A 20,570-nucleotide genomic window follows, 5' to 3' on the forward strand; every position below is an offset into this window, starting at 1 on the left:
TTCCTTAGAAGTCCCAACTAGAGAGAATGAGATACTAGGTTTTATATTAGGGATTGAGACTGAGTGGGTGACAGAAGTTTGTGGAGGGAAGCATTTTGCACTTCATAATCATTTATTTTATTTATTAAGCTGCAGCGTGGAATAGACCCTTCGAGTCCCATTACCCAGCAATCCTCATGCAACGTAGCCTAATCCTGGGATAATTTACGATGACCAATTAACCTACCAACCGGTGGACTGGGGGAGGAAATGAGAGCACGGTGAAGAAGTCCACGCGGTCGCAAGGAGGACATTCAAATTCCTTACAGACAGCAGTAGGAATAATGCCATTAGTTTCAAAGCAATTACGGAAAAGGATCTTCTGGTTGAGATTCTGAATTGGAAAATGGCCAATTTTGATGGCATCAGAAGGGATCTCGCAAGTGTGGATTGGGATATGTTGTTTTCTGGCAAGCGTGTGCTTGTTAAGTGTGAAGCCTTAAAGTGACTCTAATAGTGTGGCAAGTACTCTTGGAGCAACCAACATCAGACTCATCAGTAGAAAAGACATCTCTGCTTTCCAACATCTTCTCAGTTAATCTCCTTTTCCATTCCTCGGGTATCAGTCACCAAAGTTGAATGACTTCAAGGTCAACTTCCTTGATTCAGGAGACTGTTTCTCGTCTAGTGCCTGTGGAAAACTAGCCACTACCATCAAAAGAAAAAGAGGGGCAATCAGCATCCCATGTCTGAGGGTAACTTCTCTTCCTGAGGTGTTCCTGACAATCACTGTCAACCTGTTTGCGTGGACTGTGGAAGATTTGTACAGTACAGATCTCACCAGCACTCCAGTAGCTAAGTGTCACTCCTCTTCCTGATTATCAGGAGCATCCACTTGGCTGGTTGAGGTGTTGGGCATTCCGGCAAATTTGGGGAATCCTATCAGTCTAGATACTTCTCCAGGATGTAACATGACAGGTTTGGTCTGGGTGTACTGCTTAGTTCTTTGTTTCTGTTCGTCATCCTGCTTAGGAGGATGACGTGCATCTTCTGAAAAGCAGCTCTGAACACAGTTTTCTGTTTCTTCATATTATCTGAAAACTGCCACTGAGGTGTCTGCTTCACCCAAGCCTCATATTCTTCTTCACTTGGCTCATATACAAACTTAGTTCATTAGCTAGTTCTGCTAACAGCCTTGTGACTCAGTGGTGAGAAGCTACCTTTCATAAATAATGAATATCTAGAGTCGGTGTGATTTGGGGTTCAACCAAACAGGAACATCGGCTTGTTCCTATTAAAAAAAAATCTTGATTTGAGCAAATGCTGCGTAAATGCTGCCCTACTCAATTGTTGGTCGGCAAGAAATAATAGATAATACACTGCATAAAATTATAACAAAAGTATATGTACAAATTTTAGCTTTATCAAATAGTTAATAGGAAAGAAAATAAAATGAGGGTCCATTACAGTTAAACCTGTCTGTTGTGCTGTTGGAGTTCCTACTGGAGTTGACTTTTACTCGTATGCTGAACCCACAGTCAGCGTGAAAGCACACGCCACATTTCAAGCTTCCCTGGAGGTCCATTTCAAACAGTTTCTCTCTCAGGAGTATTGGCCCTTCCTGCTTGGAGCCATTCATCTGCACAAAGCAACAGAGACTCTCCTTTCAACAGCATTGTGCAGCATCCTTCCTTCCTTTCCCGCTCTGTAGCTCCAGCCAAAAGACCCCAAACTGGATGACAGACAGTCACAAAAATCTGTGCCCCACTGTTTCTGGAATTTTCTTCCAATCCCACCATCCTGATTGGTTGACACAACATTCATAAGTTGAACAACACGATGTCTTATCTCTAGCTGAAACCAAAACATTCTACCAGCAGGACACTTGTTTTGCAGAAAACTACTAAAATGAAATACCTATAGAATAGCAGTAGAAACCTTAACCAAGGTATTACATGTTTAAGGGGAATGTGAAGGGGAACTTCTTCATTTAAGGGTGTTGGGAATGTGGGACAAGCTATCAGCACAACTGGTGTATACAGGGTGGACTTCAACATTTAAGAGGTTTGGATAGGTAAATGTGCAGGTTGATGGGACTAGGCAGATGAAAGGTTTGGCACAGACTAGATGGGCAGAAGGCCCGATTTTTGTGTTGTAGTGTTCTATGACTCAAACGTTGAACTTTGAAAATGATTTCATATTTGACAACAGTGCAAGTGTTCGGTTTCTCCTCAGTGTACACTGGAATGGGTCATCAACACCTGAGTGCCCATCTGTGCAGTCTAGCTTTTATTGACCTGTTGACCCTTTTTCATTGTTTTTGTGGATTTGAGCCACAAGGCTTCAGAGTACATAGTTTTAGATCTGTTATCCTTGGCTGGGTTTATCAGATTACTGTTCCTTAATGAATTGTAAATTGTCCTTCAGACAGAATCTCTCTGGTCTTTTTGAGCTGTACAGATTACCTGGTTTCTTTTTTGTTTATTCTTAAACCTATTTTATCTAAATTCCAAAATTGTTTATTCTTAAAATTGTTTATTCTTAAACCTATTTTATCTAAATTTTATCTAAATTCCAAAATTGTTTATTCTTAAACCTATTTTATCAAAATTCCAAATTGGAGAATTATGAAAAGTCATTTAAAGCGTATGTTTATATCGTAAGATTTTTGGAAACATTGTTGCATTGAATTACAAGTTAAAAGGCATTTAAAACAAAGTTGAATTTCTGGCAGATTGCATCCGTATCGTTCTTCATTGATGTTCCATTCATGCACCTGTTTTCTTTCTAGGATTTGGAATGCATTGACTGATAACTATGGTAATGTAATGGCCGTGGACTGGAAGACATCCCATACCCGTGCTTTGCACCTGCCAACACTGAATCTGTCAGAAAAGGTGGTGAGTGTTTTGTCATTTTGAATCTCAGCATGAACATGTTTGCAGTTTTTGGTTGATAATTTACAGAATCCGCCCCTGGTTTATTTTGATTATTCCATCTTCCCCTTTTGCTTAATCAGTTTGCAGTTTTAATACCATTGGTAATCCCTCACTGCCATTTCACAGTTCTTCCTCTGGGTGGGATTCGATTCATATCTATCCAATCAGTGTTAATGAATGTTATTATAGCTTCACTTCCTGTCCACATCAGATGAGCTAATGTTGGCTCCTACCTATTCACCTGTATCTTCATAACATTTAAAAACATAGTGTGCATTTATTGTCCAGGTTGACACTGATGGCATCTGGTTGTACTTTGACAATATTTTTAAACCATAAAACATGGATGGCAAATTAGGCCACTTAGCCCATTGAGTCTGTTCCGCCATTCCATCATACCTGATTTATTAACCATCTGAACCCCATTCTCCTGTCTTCTCCTTGTAGCCTTTGGCACCCTGACTAATCAAGAACCTATCAACTTTGCTTTAAGTATATCCAGTGACTTGGCTTCCACAGCCGTCTGTAGCAATGTATTTCATAGATACTCTGCTCTCTGGCTAATTAAATTCCTCCTCATTACTAAATGAACATCCCTCTATTCTGAGACTGAGCCCTCTAATCTTAAACTCTGTCACTACAGGAAAAATACACTACAGAAAGCCCACCTATTCTCACGCACAATGTTATTGATGTGCATCCAGCTTCAGCTCATTTGTTTCTGAGCGTTATCTCTGAGACTCAGCATTCCAACACTGTGCTGGCTGGCCTCCTATACTCTAAGTTTCATAAAATTTTAACTTCTCAAAACATTGCTGCCCATATCCTGATTCCCACCAAGCTGCATGTGTCCATCAACCTTTATACTTTATAACCCACCTTGGCTGCTGTCGAGCATCATCTCAATTTTACCTTCTCACACCTCCATAACCCCAGAATCCTCTCTGGCCATACAACTCTCAGATTTCTGCTCTCCGGTTCCAATGACTTAATCAATTCTAGTTTTAATTGCTGCATGTTTGTTGACTGTGTCTAAATTTCAAACACGAGGAAATCTGCACATGCTGGAAGTTCAAACAACACACACAAAATGCTGGTGGAACGCAGCAGGTCAGGCAGCATCTATAGGGAGAAGCGCTGTCAACGTTTCAGGCTGAGACCCTTCCTCCTGATAAAGGGTCTCAGCCGGAAACGTCAACAGCGCTTCTCCCTGTAGATGCTACCTGGCCTGCTGTGTTCCACCAGCATTTTGTGTGTGTCTAAATTTGTTGGAATTATTAACTCTTCTTGGGCCTCTATCTTTCCTCATTTACTTTTGAACATAGAACATAGAACAATACAGCACAGTACAGGCTCTTAGGCCCACAATGTTGTGCCGACCTTTAAACCCTGCCTCCCATATAATCCCCCCACCTTAAATTCCTCCATATACCTGTCTAGTAGTCTCTTAAATTTCACCAGTATATCTGCCTCCACCACTGACTCAGGCAGTGCATTCCACGCACCAACCATTCTCTGAGTAAAAAAACCTTCCTGTAGTATGTGCGTGGAAGGTCATGTTTGACAAATCTTATTGAACTTTTTGAAGAGGTTACGAGGAAGGTTGACGAGGGTAAAGCAGTGGATGTTGTCTATACAGACTTCAGTAAGGCCTTTGACAAGGTTCCACACGGAAGGTTAGTTAGGAAGGTTCAATCGTTAGGTATTAATATTGAAGTAGTAAAGTGGATTCAACAGTGGCTGGATGGGAGATGCCAGAAAGTAGTGGTGGATAACTGTTTGTCAGGTTGGAGGCCGGTGACCAGTGGTGTGCCTCAGGGATCTGTACTGGGTCCAATATTGTTAGTCATATACATTAATAATCTTGATGAATCGGTGGTAAGTTGGATTAGTAAGTTTGCAGATGACACTAAGGTAGGTGGTGTTGTGGATAATATAGGCTTTTTCCATTGTGAGTAGGGGAGATTCAAACAAGAGGACGTGAGTTGAGAGTTAGGGGCAGAAGTTTAGGGGTAACATGAGGGGGAACTTCTTTACTCAGAGTAGTAGCTGTGTGGAATGAGCTTCCAGTAGAAGTGGTAGGGGCAGGTTCGGTATTGTCATTTAAAAAAATTGGATAGGTATATGGACAGGAAAGGAATGGAGGGTTATGGGCTGAGTGTGGGTCGGTGGGACCAGGTGAGAGTAAGCGTTCAGCATGGACTAGAAGGGCTGAGATGGCCTGTTTCTGTGTTGTAATTGTTATATGGTTATATCCCCTTTGAACTTTCCACCCCTTACCTTAAAGCCATGTCCTCTTGTATTGAGCAGTGTTGCCCTGGGGAAGAGGCACTGGCTGTCCACTCTATTTACTCTATACTCTGCCTTGGAGTTTGTTCTTCCAAAGTGTACCACCTCACACTTCTCCGGGTTGAACTCCATCTGCCACTTCTCAGCCCACTTCTGCATCCTATCAATGTCTCTCTGCAATCTTTGACAATCCTCTACACTATCTACAACACCACCAACCTTTGTGTCTTCTGCAAGCTTGCCAACCCACCCTTCTACCCCCACATCCAGGTCGTTAATAAAAATCACAAAAAGTTGAGATCCCAGAACCAATCCTCATGGGACACCACTAGTCACAACTCTCCAATCCGAATCTACTCCCTCTATCACGACCCTCTGCTTTCTGCAGGCAAGCCAATTCTAAATCCACCTGGCCAATCTTCCCTGGATCCCATGCCTTCTGACTTTCTGAATAAGCCTACCGTGTGGTACTCCTTATTTACTCCTTGTGTTGATGTTTCACCTGCCGTAATATGTGATTCAAATATAATTTTTTTGTTTTGATTAACCATTTAAGGACTTTCTACATTTGAGGTGATGTATGAACTTGAGTGTTATTGAGTTGGGAATCAGTAACTAAAGAAAGACTTAACTATTCTATAGCTGTTAAGAGGTGTATATGCGGTATGTTTTTCATCCTTTTACTTTGGCTTTTATGTTTTGAATTCTTTTGCCTTTTTTTTTCTCCTGAGATTTTTTGTGATTAACCATTATATGGTGTCAACAAATGTGTGGACCATGATAAAACAGTTGAGAATAGTTCCAACAACCCCCAGACGTCAAGTGAAGAGACATCCAGCAGACAAGTAGTCTTAAAGACGTGTTTGTGCTATGTATTAGTCACAAATGAGAGAAAATCTGCAGGTGCTGGAAATCAAAGCAATAGATTCAAAATGCTGGAGGAACTCAGCAGACAGGGCAGCATCTATGGAAAAAGAGTACAGTCAACATTTCAGGCAGACACCCATCATCAGGACAGAAACATTGACTATTTACTCTTTTCTGTAGTTGCAGCTTGATCTGCTGAGTTCCTCTAGAATTTTGTGTGTATTGCTTTGTGTCATGTATCTTGGCTTATTCACCTTGTGAGTCTCCAATGACAAAAACAGCAGTCTTCCTGAGCAATGATTTTTCAGGACTTGGTTCATCATTTTGATAGGGCAGCACAGTAATGTGTTTGGGTAATTGCTTTACAGCACTAGTGTTCACTGGTCGAGGTTTGATTCCGGCCGCTGTCTGTAAGGAGTTTGTACATTCTTCCCATGGCTGTCTGGGTTTCTTTCAGGTGCTCCGGTTTACTCCCACATTCTAAAAATGTATGGCTGGAGTTAGTAAGTTGTGGGGATGCTTCATTGGTGATCAAAGTGGGGTGATGCTTGTGAGCTGCACCCAGCACAATCCGTACTGATTTGTTTTGACCCAAACGCTGCAGTTCACTGTATATTTTTGATGTACCGTAAATTCCGGACTATAAGCTGCTACTTTTTTCCCACGCTTTGAACACTGCGGTCTATACTACGGTGCGGCTCATGCATGTTTTTTTTTCATGCCGCCAAAAACATTTTGCCTCGTAACAGTAGACCAATAAAATTGATGAGTAGTTCACAGAGGTCCAATGAAATTGTACGATAAATCAAGCGCACTTTCACAATTAAATTATTGTAAATCAGTCATTTGTACTCACCCTCATCAACATGGAAAACACTCGAAGAAAAGCATATGATGCAGCTTTTAAGTTAAAGGCGATCAATCTGGCGGTTGAAGAAGGAAATCGAGCTGCTGCACATAATCTTGGCATAAATGAATCGATGGTGAGACAGTGGAGACGCCAGCGTGAAGAACTGAGTCAATGCAAAAAGACAACAAAAGCTTTCAGAGGTAATCATAGCAGATGGCCCGAACTGGAAAACTTTCTTGAGGACTGGGTTAACACACAGAGAGCAGGCGGCCACGGTGTTTCCACCGTGCAGATCAGACTGAAGGCTAAAGCAATCGCCACCAAAATGAAAATCGAAGATTTTAGAGGGCCATCATGGTGTTTTAGATTTATGAGATGAAAAGGCCTGTCCGTCAGGGTACGCACGACTCTGTGTCAGCAGCTCCCTCCCGACCATGAGGAAAAACTTGCTAACTTCCGCACATTCACTCAAACAAAGATAGTGGAGAATTCCATCGGGCCAGATGATATCATAAATACGGATGAAGTACCTTTGACGTTTGACCTGCCTCTCACTCGGACTGTTAATAAAAAAGGTGACTCATCCATCACACTGAAAACAAGTGGCCATGAGAGAACGCATTTTACTTGTGTTCTGAGCTGCACAGCATCCGGACTAAAGCTTCCACCGATGGTGATTTTTAAGCGGCTGACAATGAAAGTTCAGTGAAAGCTGCCATCAAGAGTACAAACTCAATTCCAGCTGTGATTCCTGGGGGCACCACGAAGTATTTGCAGCCACTGGACATCAGCGTGAACCGGGCATTTAAAGTGGCGCTGCGCGTTGAGTGGGAGGCTTGGATGACGAGCGGCGAGAAATCCTTTACCAAAACAGGACGCATGCGAAGAGCATCTTTAACTCAAGTCTGCCAGTGGATCCTAAATGCGTGGAGCCGTGTCACAACATCCACCATCACCAACGGGTTTCGAAAGGCTGGACTGCTGCGTGATGAAGAGGACCGTGTGCGCTCAAGTGAGAGCGACAACGAAGAGACTGAAGTGAGTGGCGAGATCGGACACTGAAGAAGAGGACTTCGATGGTTTTAGTGCGCAGGAGGAAGATGAAGAAGGCGATCAATAACTTTTCCTGGTAGGCTGCAGTATATATATTTTTTTACCAGTCATTAGGAGATATTGGAATGTTGTTCGTGCACTGTTCAGTAAAAAAGTATATGCAACGTAATTTGTGTGTTACCGATACGCATGTATATTTAAAAGTAGCTGTGTTACAGGCACTGTTCGAAAAAAAGCATTTGCAATATGTATTTGTTTATGTCACCATACGGATTTAATTAAAAGTTAAAAAATCCTCACGTGTAATATCTTTCTGTGTAAATATCTCATATTACAACGTGGGACACCTGCGGCTTAAAATCCGGTGCAGCCTGTACAAGTACAAAATTGATTTTCTTTCTAAAATTAGAGCGTGGGGCTTTTAATCAGGTGCGCTCTGTAGTCCGGAATCTACGGTACATGTAACAAATAAAGCCATTCTTTTCTACTGGCTGGGAATAATGATATCACCATAGGTAATCTGGACCAGATACTCCAAATAATACTTGCTACAAATAATCAAACATCCAGCAGTGATGCTGTCTACCCAATGAGAACTATAGTGAAGCATAGCAAGTCAATCAGTGGCCATAGGGATAGAAACTGAGTCAATGCTTGAGATCAAGAACCCTTCCACAGAACTGGAAAAATGTGAAAACACGTGTGCTAACTTGCGGAGAAGTGGAGAGATCAGTGGGAAAACCTGACCATAGGAACAGAATTAGCCCTTTTGGCCCATCAATTCTGCTCTTCTATTTGTTCATGGCTGATTTATTTTCTCTGTCAACACCTTTCTTCTGTCTTCTCCCTGTATTTGTGCTAGGGTGCAGTCCAAAGTAGATTCCCAACCTCATTCTCCCTCTTTGTGACCTTTGCTGTATCTTGGTGCACATGACAGTAATAAACTAATTTGCCAATTTAACAGTAACTTTAAAAAAAGCTGGGAGTTGAAGATCTGTGGGACAAATAGACAAAGTAATTGTAATATCATGCACTAAACATTAATCAATAGCTTTAAAAAATATTCCAATCAAGCCCAGAAAAATAAACAACTATCGAGAATTTAATTTCCCAGAAAAAGAGTATTTTTCAGTAAGTAATTGGTAAAAATTGCACTGTCCACAGAGTAGAACTGTGGGTGCTTTTATGTTGAATTCTGTTCATCTGAAAATTTAGATAATTAGGGATTGACATTGATGTAATATTTTTTCAAGTTAACATCATATGCCTTTATTCCAGTAGTATGGACATGTGTGAAACATTATAGTTGTATAGATTTAAGAACAAACAAAGATGTTCAAGCTGCAAAAAATATAGATGCAAACACATATTACATAGTATTTTCAACCAAGGTTGGTTTTTTTTTTTTTTTTTAATAATTTTTTATTGCATTTTTAAATGATTACAAAGTACGAAAAAACAATGTATATAACCCATACCCCCTCCCCTTAACCCCTCCCCCCTAACTGCCCCTTAGAAAAAAAAAAGAAAGAAAGAAAGAAAGAAAGAAAGAAAGAATGCCTGGTGGTTGGAAGGTCTCCACATGCTCCATGGAGTTCGTAATAATTTTAATATGTATATTTATTTCTTTCCCCTAATAACCAATTGTTTCATCTTAAAAGCATCTATATATTTAATCCTGTCTTTTGTAAATAAGGGCTCCAAATTTTCAAAAATGTTTCATATTTATCTCATATTTTTCATATTTAAAATTCAACCTTTTTGGACAAATTTAAGACTTTTACTGGAACAAATTACAGGAACACAATTTCCTCATAATCCAATATTATTTTTACTAGGTGATATTGAAGGGATAATACCGAAACTCAAACTAAATAAGTATCAGAAAGAATTTATAAAAATTGCACTGGCAGTAGCCAAAAAAGCTATTGCAGTTACTTGGAAATCGGATTCACATTTAAGTATAGATTCTTGGAAGAAAGAAATCTATGGTTGTATTCCATTAGAAAAAAATTACTTATAATAACCAAGGTTGGTTTGATTAAGAAATGGCTTCAGAAAACAATTGAATATTAATGGCTTATTAGACTAGCAAATTTCTGAAGCTGAAGAAGCCCAGTAAAATGGACAGCTTGGTACTTACTCAGTTCCAGAAAAAGCAACTCAGCAAAAATGTGACCTGAACATGAAATTGGATGAAACAGCATGTGCACTCATTGATTCTCAAGTGATATGCTTTTGTCTGATATTCAATGCTTGTGGAGACAAGCAGTGATGCAGAGTAAGCAGTTGTTTACTGATGCCACAAAGGTCTAATTGGTACTGCATCTTTTTGCCTGCTTACATCGGCAAAATTATTAAATATACCTTGGTTTCATTTTGGAACTTCTGACGAGCATGTGCCAAAATGTGGAGAAGCTGAATAAGACTAGGTAGGAATGGCGTAGCAACACACACGAAATCTTGGAAGAACTCAGCAAGCCTAGTCCTGATGAATGGTCTCAGCCTGAAGTGTTGCCTGTTTACTCTTTTCCATGGATGCTGCCTGACCTGCTGAGTTCTTCTAGCATTTTGTGTGTATTGCTTGGATATCCTGTATCTGCAGATTTTCTCTTGTTTGTGGTAGGAATGGCTTATCCTCTCGTATTCATAAAAGAAAATTCTGGCAGGAAAGTGAAACTTAAGCTTACATAGAACCTTTCAGATGTTATTCAGGATATCCCAAGCCAGCTTCCAGTTAGTGAAGTACTTTAGAGCTCTATTCACTGTTGTGATGGGAGAAACATAGCAGCTAAATTGCACAGGGACCAAGAGTGTTCTGCAGAGGTAATGAAGTATGCCTTCATCTTCCCACTGCAGAGGCGGACACATGGTAATTAATGAATATGTTGCACTTAAAAGAAGCATGTACAAAAAATTGCCATTTCATCTATAAAGGTGGAGCATAAAAGATCCTGTAGTGTCTTGGCTAATATTTATGCCTCAACTGATCTCCTTGGAACATTTATTGAGCAAATTAACTAATTTTAATGTAAAAGCGCCCGCAGTTTAACTCTGTGCAAATTATAGTGCCCAATCTTCAAAAAAAATTGACTGTAAATCTTTAGACATGGGTTCCCAACTTGTGGTCCATGGACCCCTTGGTTAATGATAAGGCTTCATGGCATATAAAAAAAAAGGTTGGGAACTCCTGCTTTAGTATGTCCTGACAGTTTTGAAAAGTACTAAGTAAGTGTAAAAACCATATTTGTTTTTTGTCTAAAAAGAGTCCTCAAAATAAGTTATTAACCCTCATTTCATCTTCACAGCTGCTTCCTGATTGGGGAATTTGCCATTGAGGGAGTACAGCAAAAGTTTGCTGGACTGTTTCCAGGGTGGTGGGTTTGCCATATGAGGGGTTTAGAAGTATGCGAAACAATCTCATGGAAATGTATAAAATTACTAGTGGTGAGAGATTCAGTGTAAAGAATACATCTCCCATGACTGGCAATCTTATCAGAAATATATATAATATATTAAATTGTACAAAAAGAGAGGGGGAGAAGTGAGGTAGTGTTCATGAGTTCACTGGCTATTCAGAAATCTGGTGACGTAGGGAACAAAGCTATTCCTGAAATGTTTGTGTGTCTTCAGGTTCCTTTATCACTACCTCGATGTTCTCTTCTCAACGAGACGATGTAATCAGTTAGAACCATGGTACATCTGTAGAATTTCTGAGTGACGTTGACATATCAAGTCTCTTCAAACTCTTAATGAAATATAGCCGCTGTTGTGCCATCTTTGTTGTTGACCAGGATAGATCTTCAGAGATCTAACTCCCAGGAACAAAACTGCTCACCCTTTCCACTTTTGATCCCTCGATGAGAACTGATGTGTGTTTTCCTATCTTCCCCTTTAAGTCCACAATCACTTCCTTGGTCTTACTGATGTCTAGTGCAAAATTGTTGTTGTAAAACCACTCAACCAGTTGAAGTTTCTCACTCCTGTAAGCCTCCTCGTCGCTATCTGAAATTCTGTCAACAGAAGCTGTGTTATCAGCAAATTTATACATGTCATTTGAGCTGTGTTAGTCACACAGTCATGGTGTAGAAGGAGTAGAGCAGTGGCTAGGCGCATATTCTTAAGGTGTGACAGTGTTGATTATCATTGAAGAGATGTTATTTGTGATCAACACAGACTGTGGTCTCCCGGTGAGGAAGTCAATGATCCAGTTGCAGAGGGAGGTGTAGAGGCTGAGGTTTTGGAGCTTTTTGACTAGAACTGAGGGTATGATTTTGTTGAATGCCAAGCTGTAATCAATAAACAGTAGCCTGACATGGGTAGTACTATTTTCTAGGTGATCCAAGGCCAGTGTGAGAACCAGTGAGTTTGTATCTGCTGTATACCTCTTGTGGTGATAAGCAAATTGCAGTAGGTCCAGGTCTTGCTTAGGCAGGATTTGATTCTAGCTATAACCATCCTCTCGAAGCAGCTCACCCTACTGTTTTTGGGCACTTTTTATTGTCACCCATTTGAAGCAGATGGAAACCTCTGGCTACAGCAGTGAAAGATTGAAGATATCTTTGAACTCTCCCGCCAGTTAGTTTTTTCAGAGCCCTACCAGGTACATCGTCAGGGCCTGACATCTTGCAAGGTTCACCCTCTTGAAAGATCCAAAACCTGAGGGTACAGATTAAGAACATGGGATAAGTCATTTAGAACTGAGTAGGGAAAATTCTTTCAGAGGTAAAACTTTGGAAGTGTTTCTCCTGGAGTCTGTGGAGATTCTGTCATTGTGTTCATTCAAAGAAGCTGAAGGATATCAAGTGAATAGTGTGATTTGGGGTTCTGCCTCTGCCTATTTCTTTGGCAAGGATTTGTTTCTTCTTCATTCCCCACTGTGACTACTTTTTGCATCTGCCACATTCCCCTTCAATTTGGACTCTCCCATTCTGGTCTTTTATTCTCTTGTTCCATTGACCCACCATCTCTCCACGCTTACCTTTCCCCATTTGGCTCCATCTGCTTTTTTTAAATCCTTTTCTCTTTCATCTATCACTCACCATCCTCTTTCTCTAAGCTCCACCTCCTTCAACCTACATTACCTAGAATCTTGATGCTGCGTCTTGACCTGAACCATCGACCATGCTTTTTCTCCACAGATGCTGCTTGACCTGCTGAATTCCTCCAGCAATTTGTTGATGATTCCAGTGTCTGCAGTCTCAAATGCCAGGAAATAGCTCTGAAATAAATGAGTCGTGATCTTAATCAATGACAGACCCAGCTCTTGTGTCTATGCACTTATAGCTTCCGACTATCAGCACCTGCAGTGTTGTTTTTGAAATGTAAATATATCTTTGATTTCTTCTATGATATCAACTCATTTTATCAAGCTGGAATACTGCATTGATGATTTTATTGATTAGATTCAGAAGTTTACAGCTTAATTGCTGTTTGTCTTGCTGCTTGCTCCTTTGGCTCTTGTGTGCTAGTAATTTCTCACTTTCATCTGAATAACTCCAAATATTTATCTTTCCCTCAAAGGATGCAGCCATTTCTGATATTTTCTGAAAATTTTTTTGTGTTCAAGCTCCGTACTAATGAGCATTCTCCCATTTTCCTTTCCCGAACTATCGTTTACAATTGGAAATATAAAGCTTGGCATTAATGAACCAGAAGGATGGTTTCTTTTTTCTGCCTGTGATAAAAATTGTGTAAATCAGATTTGGAAAGGATGCGTCTCCCTATTACCTACGTTTCCACTGGTGTCAATAAACTTGGTGGTACAACAGTGTACTCAAAATTCTGCAATTAAAGTGTTGAAATATCAGTCAGCATTTGTGTAATAAAATCTATATATAACAAGTTACAGCATTGTTATTGTTCTTGGTTTAATAATATTATTTTGACAGTAGTTGCAACTATACTTTCCCATTAATTTAAGTGAATGGTGTATTTCTTTGTGTTTGGTTAAAGCCTGGCACTTTATGTTGTAGAAATTCTGCATTGCAGCCCTGGTTCTCGAGAAATAACTATTTAAAGAATTGTCCCATGAGGAGGAACCACTTGGCAAAGAGTGGGTTATTTCATTTCTAAAATCCTTCATGATGCACCGTCTAAAACCTCCTGTTATAGAAATGAAAGCAAATCAGTTGAACTCTCCAGATTCCCTTTTTTGTTCAGAATTTAATGTTTGAGGTCTTGCCCAATAAGCTGCCTTTGTGTTCTGAGACCTCTCTGATAGATCTGTAAATGAATGGCCTGAAATTTCCACTAACTTCCATGTAAAACAGTTAGTTATGAATTTTTGACTGTACATGATTGTACTCTGATATTGGACTCCTCAAGGATTTTAGCAGTGGTGTGAGAGCTTTCTGTAGTGCAAATCTCAGCTGGTAAACAAATGTTCACGATAAATCTTTGCTGCAACAAAGGGTTTAATTTAATTTGGAAATTAATGAAAGTTCCAATTGCCCCAATGAAGAGAGGGAACATATTTTGGGCAGCTCAGAGTCCTGAGGAACGTCTAAGGAACATCTGAGCAGCATCTAAGGAAAGGAATAAATAGCCAATATTTGGAGCCAAGATGCAGGTCCTTGAAAATCAGTAGTATACAATGGTCCTTTCAACAAGTGTGGTTTACTTTATCGACTCCAGCGCACCTCAAATATGTGTGCAGAGCTAGCTGTGCTACTCTTTGCACCTGTGACTGTGTGGTTAGGCACAGCGCATACGCCATCTGTAAATTTACTAGTGATACAGTGTTGGTAGAATATCGATGGTAATGAGGAGGCATACAGAAGTGAGAAAGTTTGCTTGGTTGAGTGCTGTTGCAATAACAACCTTGCACTTAATGTTAGTAAGACCGAGGCACTGATTGTGGACATCAGGAAAGGAAAGTCAGGAGAAAACACTGATCCCCTTTGAGGGGCCTGCAGTGGATAGAGTGAACAGCTTCAAGCTCCTGGGTGTCAACATATTGATGCAATTGCAAACTATGAAGGCGGCACACATCCCAAGATTTTGAAAGCTGAAGAAATAGTGGATGCATTGGTGGGTATCTTACAACATTTTACAATTTGGAATGTAGAAAATGTGAGAAAGGGAAAATGCTGGAGGACACTTAGAAAATAATATTTTCCAGAATCAGTATGAATTTATGTCAGGGAACATGTGTTTGAAGTGTGATGGAATACCCTCAAGTTTGCTGTAAGTAGCACCAACAACACTTGAAGCTTGATATCATTTCTGATTAAGCAGTTCATCTGATTTGTACTCCATCCACAATGCTAAACACAAACTTATTTCAGCGGCTGCATTATGTATTGTCTGAAAACTGCTCTGTTATTTGTGTATTTGCCCTACATGCATCTTGCAAACCAGTGACTTCTACCACCAAGAAGATTCATGGCTGCACTACAACTTGCAGGATCATCCTGACCGAGAAAAATAAGACTATTCTGCTCCCTTCCTTTCCAGTCTTAAGGAAGAGTCTAAGTCTGAAATGTCAACTGTTTATTCCCTTCTTTACATACTGCCTGATCTGCTCAGTTCCTCCAACATTGTGTGTGTTTCTCAAGATTTCCACCATCTGCAGAATCTGTTGTTGTTTACCATTCCTTATTATCAAGTCCAGGAGCTCATTACTGTCAGTGTTGAAGGAGTAACCTCAGCAGATGGACTGCAACAATTCTTCCACCTTTTTGAGGGCAATTACTGATGGCTTTGCCTCCTAAAAAGCTTGTTATTTCAAAAAAATTTTAAGTCTCAGTTTTTCTAATTATGTTGTTTTTTTTATTATTAGAGGTACAGTATAGAAGCAGGCCCTTGAGCCCATCTCGTGCTTGCAAATCAAATTGTCCACTTAAGCCAGTTCCATTTATTTTGTTAATTTTCCTCTGAAATTTTCCAAACTAAGTACCTGCCTGAGTATCTTTTAAACATTATACTGTAATTGTAAATGCCTTTACCACTTCCTCTGGCAACTTATTCCAAAAGTCCACCACTGACTTTTGAAAAGGTTGTTCCTTAGATCCCTTTGAAATCTTATGCCTTTAGTTCAAAGGTTCATTTTATTATCGATATATGCAGAATACAACTGAGTTTTGTCTTCTCCAGATAGCCATGAAACAAAGAAAAACCATGGAGTTGTTGAAATCAAAGACATCAACCCATCCCCCACATGAAAAACATAGAAACATAGAAATCCGCAGCACATTACAGGCCCTCTAGGCCCACAATGTTGTGCTGACCAAGTAACCTGCTCTAGAAACTGCCTAGAATTTCCCTACCGCACAGCCCTCTATTTTTCTAAGCTCCATATACCTATCTAAGGGTCTCTTAAAAGAAAAAGAAACAAAAACTTGCAAAACCCGAACACCCAACCCCTTCCCTCGCACAAAAAAATGAACATCCCCCCCCCCCCAGCCCCTAGAATATGTCAACAATAACACCAAATCCCCAACCCCTTTTCTCATGTATGAAAATATAACATATTATCCACATGGAAAAACACCAAGAACATCAAATCCCAAATCCCCAACCCCTCCCTCACATAGAAAACTAATGTATCTAACAAATTACAATGGGGGATAGAAAATGCATGCCAAAAAGGCAGTATTATAATTGTCATGGGGAACTTCACTTTCCCAATCTATCTGCATATTGATGTTGCTGGATTACAGCAGGGGGAATTTCTAGAGTGCTTACGTGATAGATTTTTAGAACAGCTCATAGTTGAGCCCACTAGGGAATCAGCTGCTCTTGACTGAGTGTTGTTCAATGAACCAGAGCTGATTAAAGAGCTTAAGGTAAAAGAACCCTTGGGGGCAAGTGATCAGATGTATCAGCATTACAGTGGAGTAAAAGGGAATTACAGAGACATGAGAGGAGTTGGCCAGAATCAATTGGAAAAGAACACTGGCAAGGATGATGGCAGAGTAGCAATGGCTGGAATTTCTGGAAACAATGCGAAAAGCACAGGATAGAGAGAGAGAAAGAGAGAGAGAGAGAGACACTCTCTCACACCCCCCCCCCCCACAAAAAGAGGAAGAAGTATTCTAAACAAATGGTGACACAATTAACAAGAGAAGTCAAATCCGGTGTAAAAGCCAAAGATAATAGAGCAAAGATTAGTGGTGTAGTTGGAGGATAGGGAAGCTTTTAAAAACCAACAGAAGGCAACTAAAAATTGTCATTGAGAAGGTAAAAATGGAATATGAAAGTAGGGTAACCAATATTATTAAAGAGTTTCTTCAGATACATAAAGTATAAAAGAGAGGCAAGAGTGGACATTGGACCGCTGAAAAACGCTGCTGGAGAGGTAGTAATGGGGGAACAACAAATTGGCAGATGAACTGAATAAGTATTTTGCATCAGTTTTCACTGTGGAAGGCACTAGCCATATGCTGGAGATGTGTGAAGTTACTGTTACTAGAGAGAAGGTTCTTTGGAAACTGAAAGGTCTGAATGTAGATAAGTCACCTGGAACAGATGGTGTACACACCAGAGTTCTGAAAGAGGTGGCTGAAGAGAACATAGAGGCATTAGTAATGATCTTTTTAGAATCACTAGATTCTGGAATGGTTCCAGAATACTGGAAAATTGCAAATGTCACTCCATTCTTCAAGAAGGGAGAGAGGTAGAAGAAAGGAAACTATAGGACAGTTAGTCTGACCCCAGTGGTTGTGAAGATGTTGGAGTCGATTACTATGGATGAGGTCTCAGGTACTTGAAGGCACGTGATAAAGTAGGCAATAGTCAGCATGGTTTCTTCAAGTGAAAATGTCTGACAAATCTGTTGGAATTCTTTGGAAAAATAAAGAATTGGTTGATGTTCTGTACTTGGATTTTCAGAAGGTCTTTGACGAGGTGCCACACATGAGGCTGCTTTACAAGCAATGAGCCTGTGTTATTGCAGGAAAGATTCCAGCATGGATAAAACAGTGTCTGATTGGCAGGAGGGAAAGAGTAGGAATAAAGGGAGCTTTTTCTGGCTGGCTACTGGTAACTGTTGGTGTTGCAGAGGGGGTCTGTGTTGGGACTGATTCTTTTTATGTTATGTGTCAGTGATTTGGATGATGGAATTGATGGCTTTTTGCAAAGTTTGCAGACAATATAAAGATAGGGGGACGGACAGGTAGTTTTGAGGAACTAGAGAAGCTAAGGAAGGACTTAGATTAGGAGAATGGGCAAATAAATGACAGATGGAATACAGTCCTGCGAAATGTATGGTCATATACTTTGATAGAAGAAATGAAAGGGTTGACTATTTTCTAAATGGTGAAAAAATTCAAAAATTAGATGTGCAAAGGGACTTGGGAGTCCTTGTGCAGGATTCCCTAAAAATTAATTTGCAGGTTGAGTATGTGATGAGGAAGGCAAATGTGATGTTAGCGTTCTTTTCAAGATGACTAGAATTTAAAAGCAAGCAAGTAATGTTGAAACTTTACAAAGCACTGGTGAGGCCTCTCGGAGTATTGTGAGCAGGTTTGGGCCCCTTGTCTTAGAAAGGATGTACTGAAACTGAAGAGGGTCAAAGGAGGTTGAAAATGTTTCAAGGGTTGAATGGTTTGTCATATGAAGTGCATTTGATGGCTGTGGGCTTGTATTCACTAGAATTCAGAAGAATGAGGGGTGACCTCATTGAAACCTATAGAATGGTGAAAGACCTTGATGGAGTAGATGTGGAAAGGATGTTTCCTATGGTGGGAGAGTCTAGGACCAAAGGCCACAGATTCAGAATAGAGGGACTTCCTTTTAGAATGGAAATGAGGAGGAATTTCTTTAGTCAGTGGTAAATCTGTGGAATTTCTTGCCACAGGTGGCTGTGGAGGCCAAGACTTAATGTATATTTAAGGCAGAGGTTGATAGATTCTTGATCGGTCAGGGCATGAAGGCATATGGGGAGAACGCAGGAGATTGGGGCTGAGAGGAAAATTTGGATAAGCTGTGATGAAATGGCAGAACAGACTCGATGGGCCAAATGGCCCAATTTTGCTCCTATATCTTATGGTCTTGTATTGCCTACTGGAAAATGGCAATTACCCAACCGCCAACAATCTGCAACAAGAAAGAAAACTGAAGGAGACCAATATAAACTACAGACCCCACCAATAATCACATCATTCTCAGAATTTTGATAGCAGCTTCCATCAGCATCGACACAGCGGTGAGACCTTCCGCACAGAGTGACCGCCGAACACAGCAGTATGGCCTTCTGTAAAGACTGATTGATTGCTCAGTCTCTTCACATTCAACTGAATGTTTCAATCTTGCTCAACACTTTAATCAGCGAGAAATTGAGTCAGTCATGGCCACGTGCCCTGTCTCGAGCTTCTGCTCAAGGCAGCTTGTGCTTTCACTCTTCTCTTGGAATATTCTCGCCTGTAAGTCACAGGCTCCGAACAGTTTCATAAACATAACTAAAATAAAATAAATAAGTAGATGTTGAAAACGTGAAATTATTGACTATCTGAAGGATGTTGCTCAAGGAATCATTGTCCACTAGTGCCATCTTGACTGGAAGTTTTAGACTTCCCTATTCTGGGGGAGGAGAGGACTGTGAGCTTTCATCTTACCTGTACCCTTCATGATTTTGTAAACCTTGATAAGTTTACTACTTGCCTCTTACAGTGCAGAATTAAAAAAAAAAAATCCCAGCCTAACCAATCTGTCCTTGTAGCTCAGGCTCTTCGATCCCAGTAACATCATTGTGAATCTTCTGCACCTTTCCAGCTTAATGACATGCTTTCTATACCTAGTTGAGCAGAACTGCAAGCAGTATTCCAAATGCAGCCAAAGCAACACCTTAACAGCTGAAACGTGGTCTAAACTAATGAAGTGTACAAAATGCCTTCTTTACCACCATGTCTACCTTTGTCTTTACTTCAATGAAATGTGCAGCTGTATCCCTATGTCCCTCTTTTCTAAGCCCTCCCTTTCACTATGCAAGTCCTCCCATGGTTTAATTTGCCAAAATGTAACACCTGGCACTTAGCCGATTTCAATTCCATTTGGCATTGTCTGGCCCACTTCTGAAGTTGGTCTAGAACTTGTTGTAAATTTACTTAGTAACTACGTAAACAATATTGATTTGAGTAAGTTGTTCTCAAGTAATTTCACATATGTAAGGAAAAAGTAAAAGCTGAAAAGCAGAAGGCTAGCAATGAATTTCATGTATTGAAACACATGGGCAAGTGAACATTTTCACTGAACTAATGAGTTGTGTATATAGCTAAATAAAACAGGATGATATTTGGCCAGCAATGTGCTAAACTTTATTTATGACCCTATATTAGATGGTCAGTGTGTTCAAATAGAAATAGTTAAATGATTCCTCAACAAAAGCAGTCTACATGATGCATACACTCTCATCCAATGAAAATGCAGTTCATGCCATCCACAAAATGTACTATACACACACGAGAAAATTCCAAGCAGCACACGTGAAATGTTGGAGGAACCCAGCAGGCAAGGCAACAATTGTGAAAATGAGATGAAGGGTCCTGAATCGTCGACTGTTTACTCTTTTTTCTGTAGATGCTGTCTGACCTGCAGTGTTCCTCCAGCAAAATGTACTGTAGTTGCTCAGCAAGGTTACATCCACATAACAT

The 20,570-nt window shown here is 40.2% G+C and overlaps 1 protein-coding gene across 3 annotated transcripts in view; it reads left to right on the forward strand.

Moving 5' to 3' along the window:
- Positions 1 to 20,570, forward strand: part of fez2b (fasciculation and elongation protein zeta 2b) — a 129,962-nt gene that overhangs the window by 56,592 nt on the left and 52,800 nt on the right. For 2 of the 3 annotated variants that reach the window (XM_059985613.1, XM_059985615.1), the window contains exon 2: positions 2,771 to 2,879. In XM_059985613.1, the coding sequence (XP_059841596.1) occupies positions 2,771 to 2,879 (109 nt within the window). The remainder of the gene's footprint in view (positions 1 to 2,770; positions 2,880 to 20,570) is intronic. The other variant, XM_059985614.1, reaches the window with a different exon arrangement.

This window comes from Hypanus sabinus, chromosome 12, assembly GCF_030144855.1.
Source record: "Hypanus sabinus isolate sHypSab1 chromosome 12, sHypSab1.hap1, whole genome shotgun sequence".
NCBI lineage: Eukaryota > Metazoa > Chordata > Chondrichthyes > Myliobatiformes > Dasyatidae > Hypanus > Hypanus sabinus.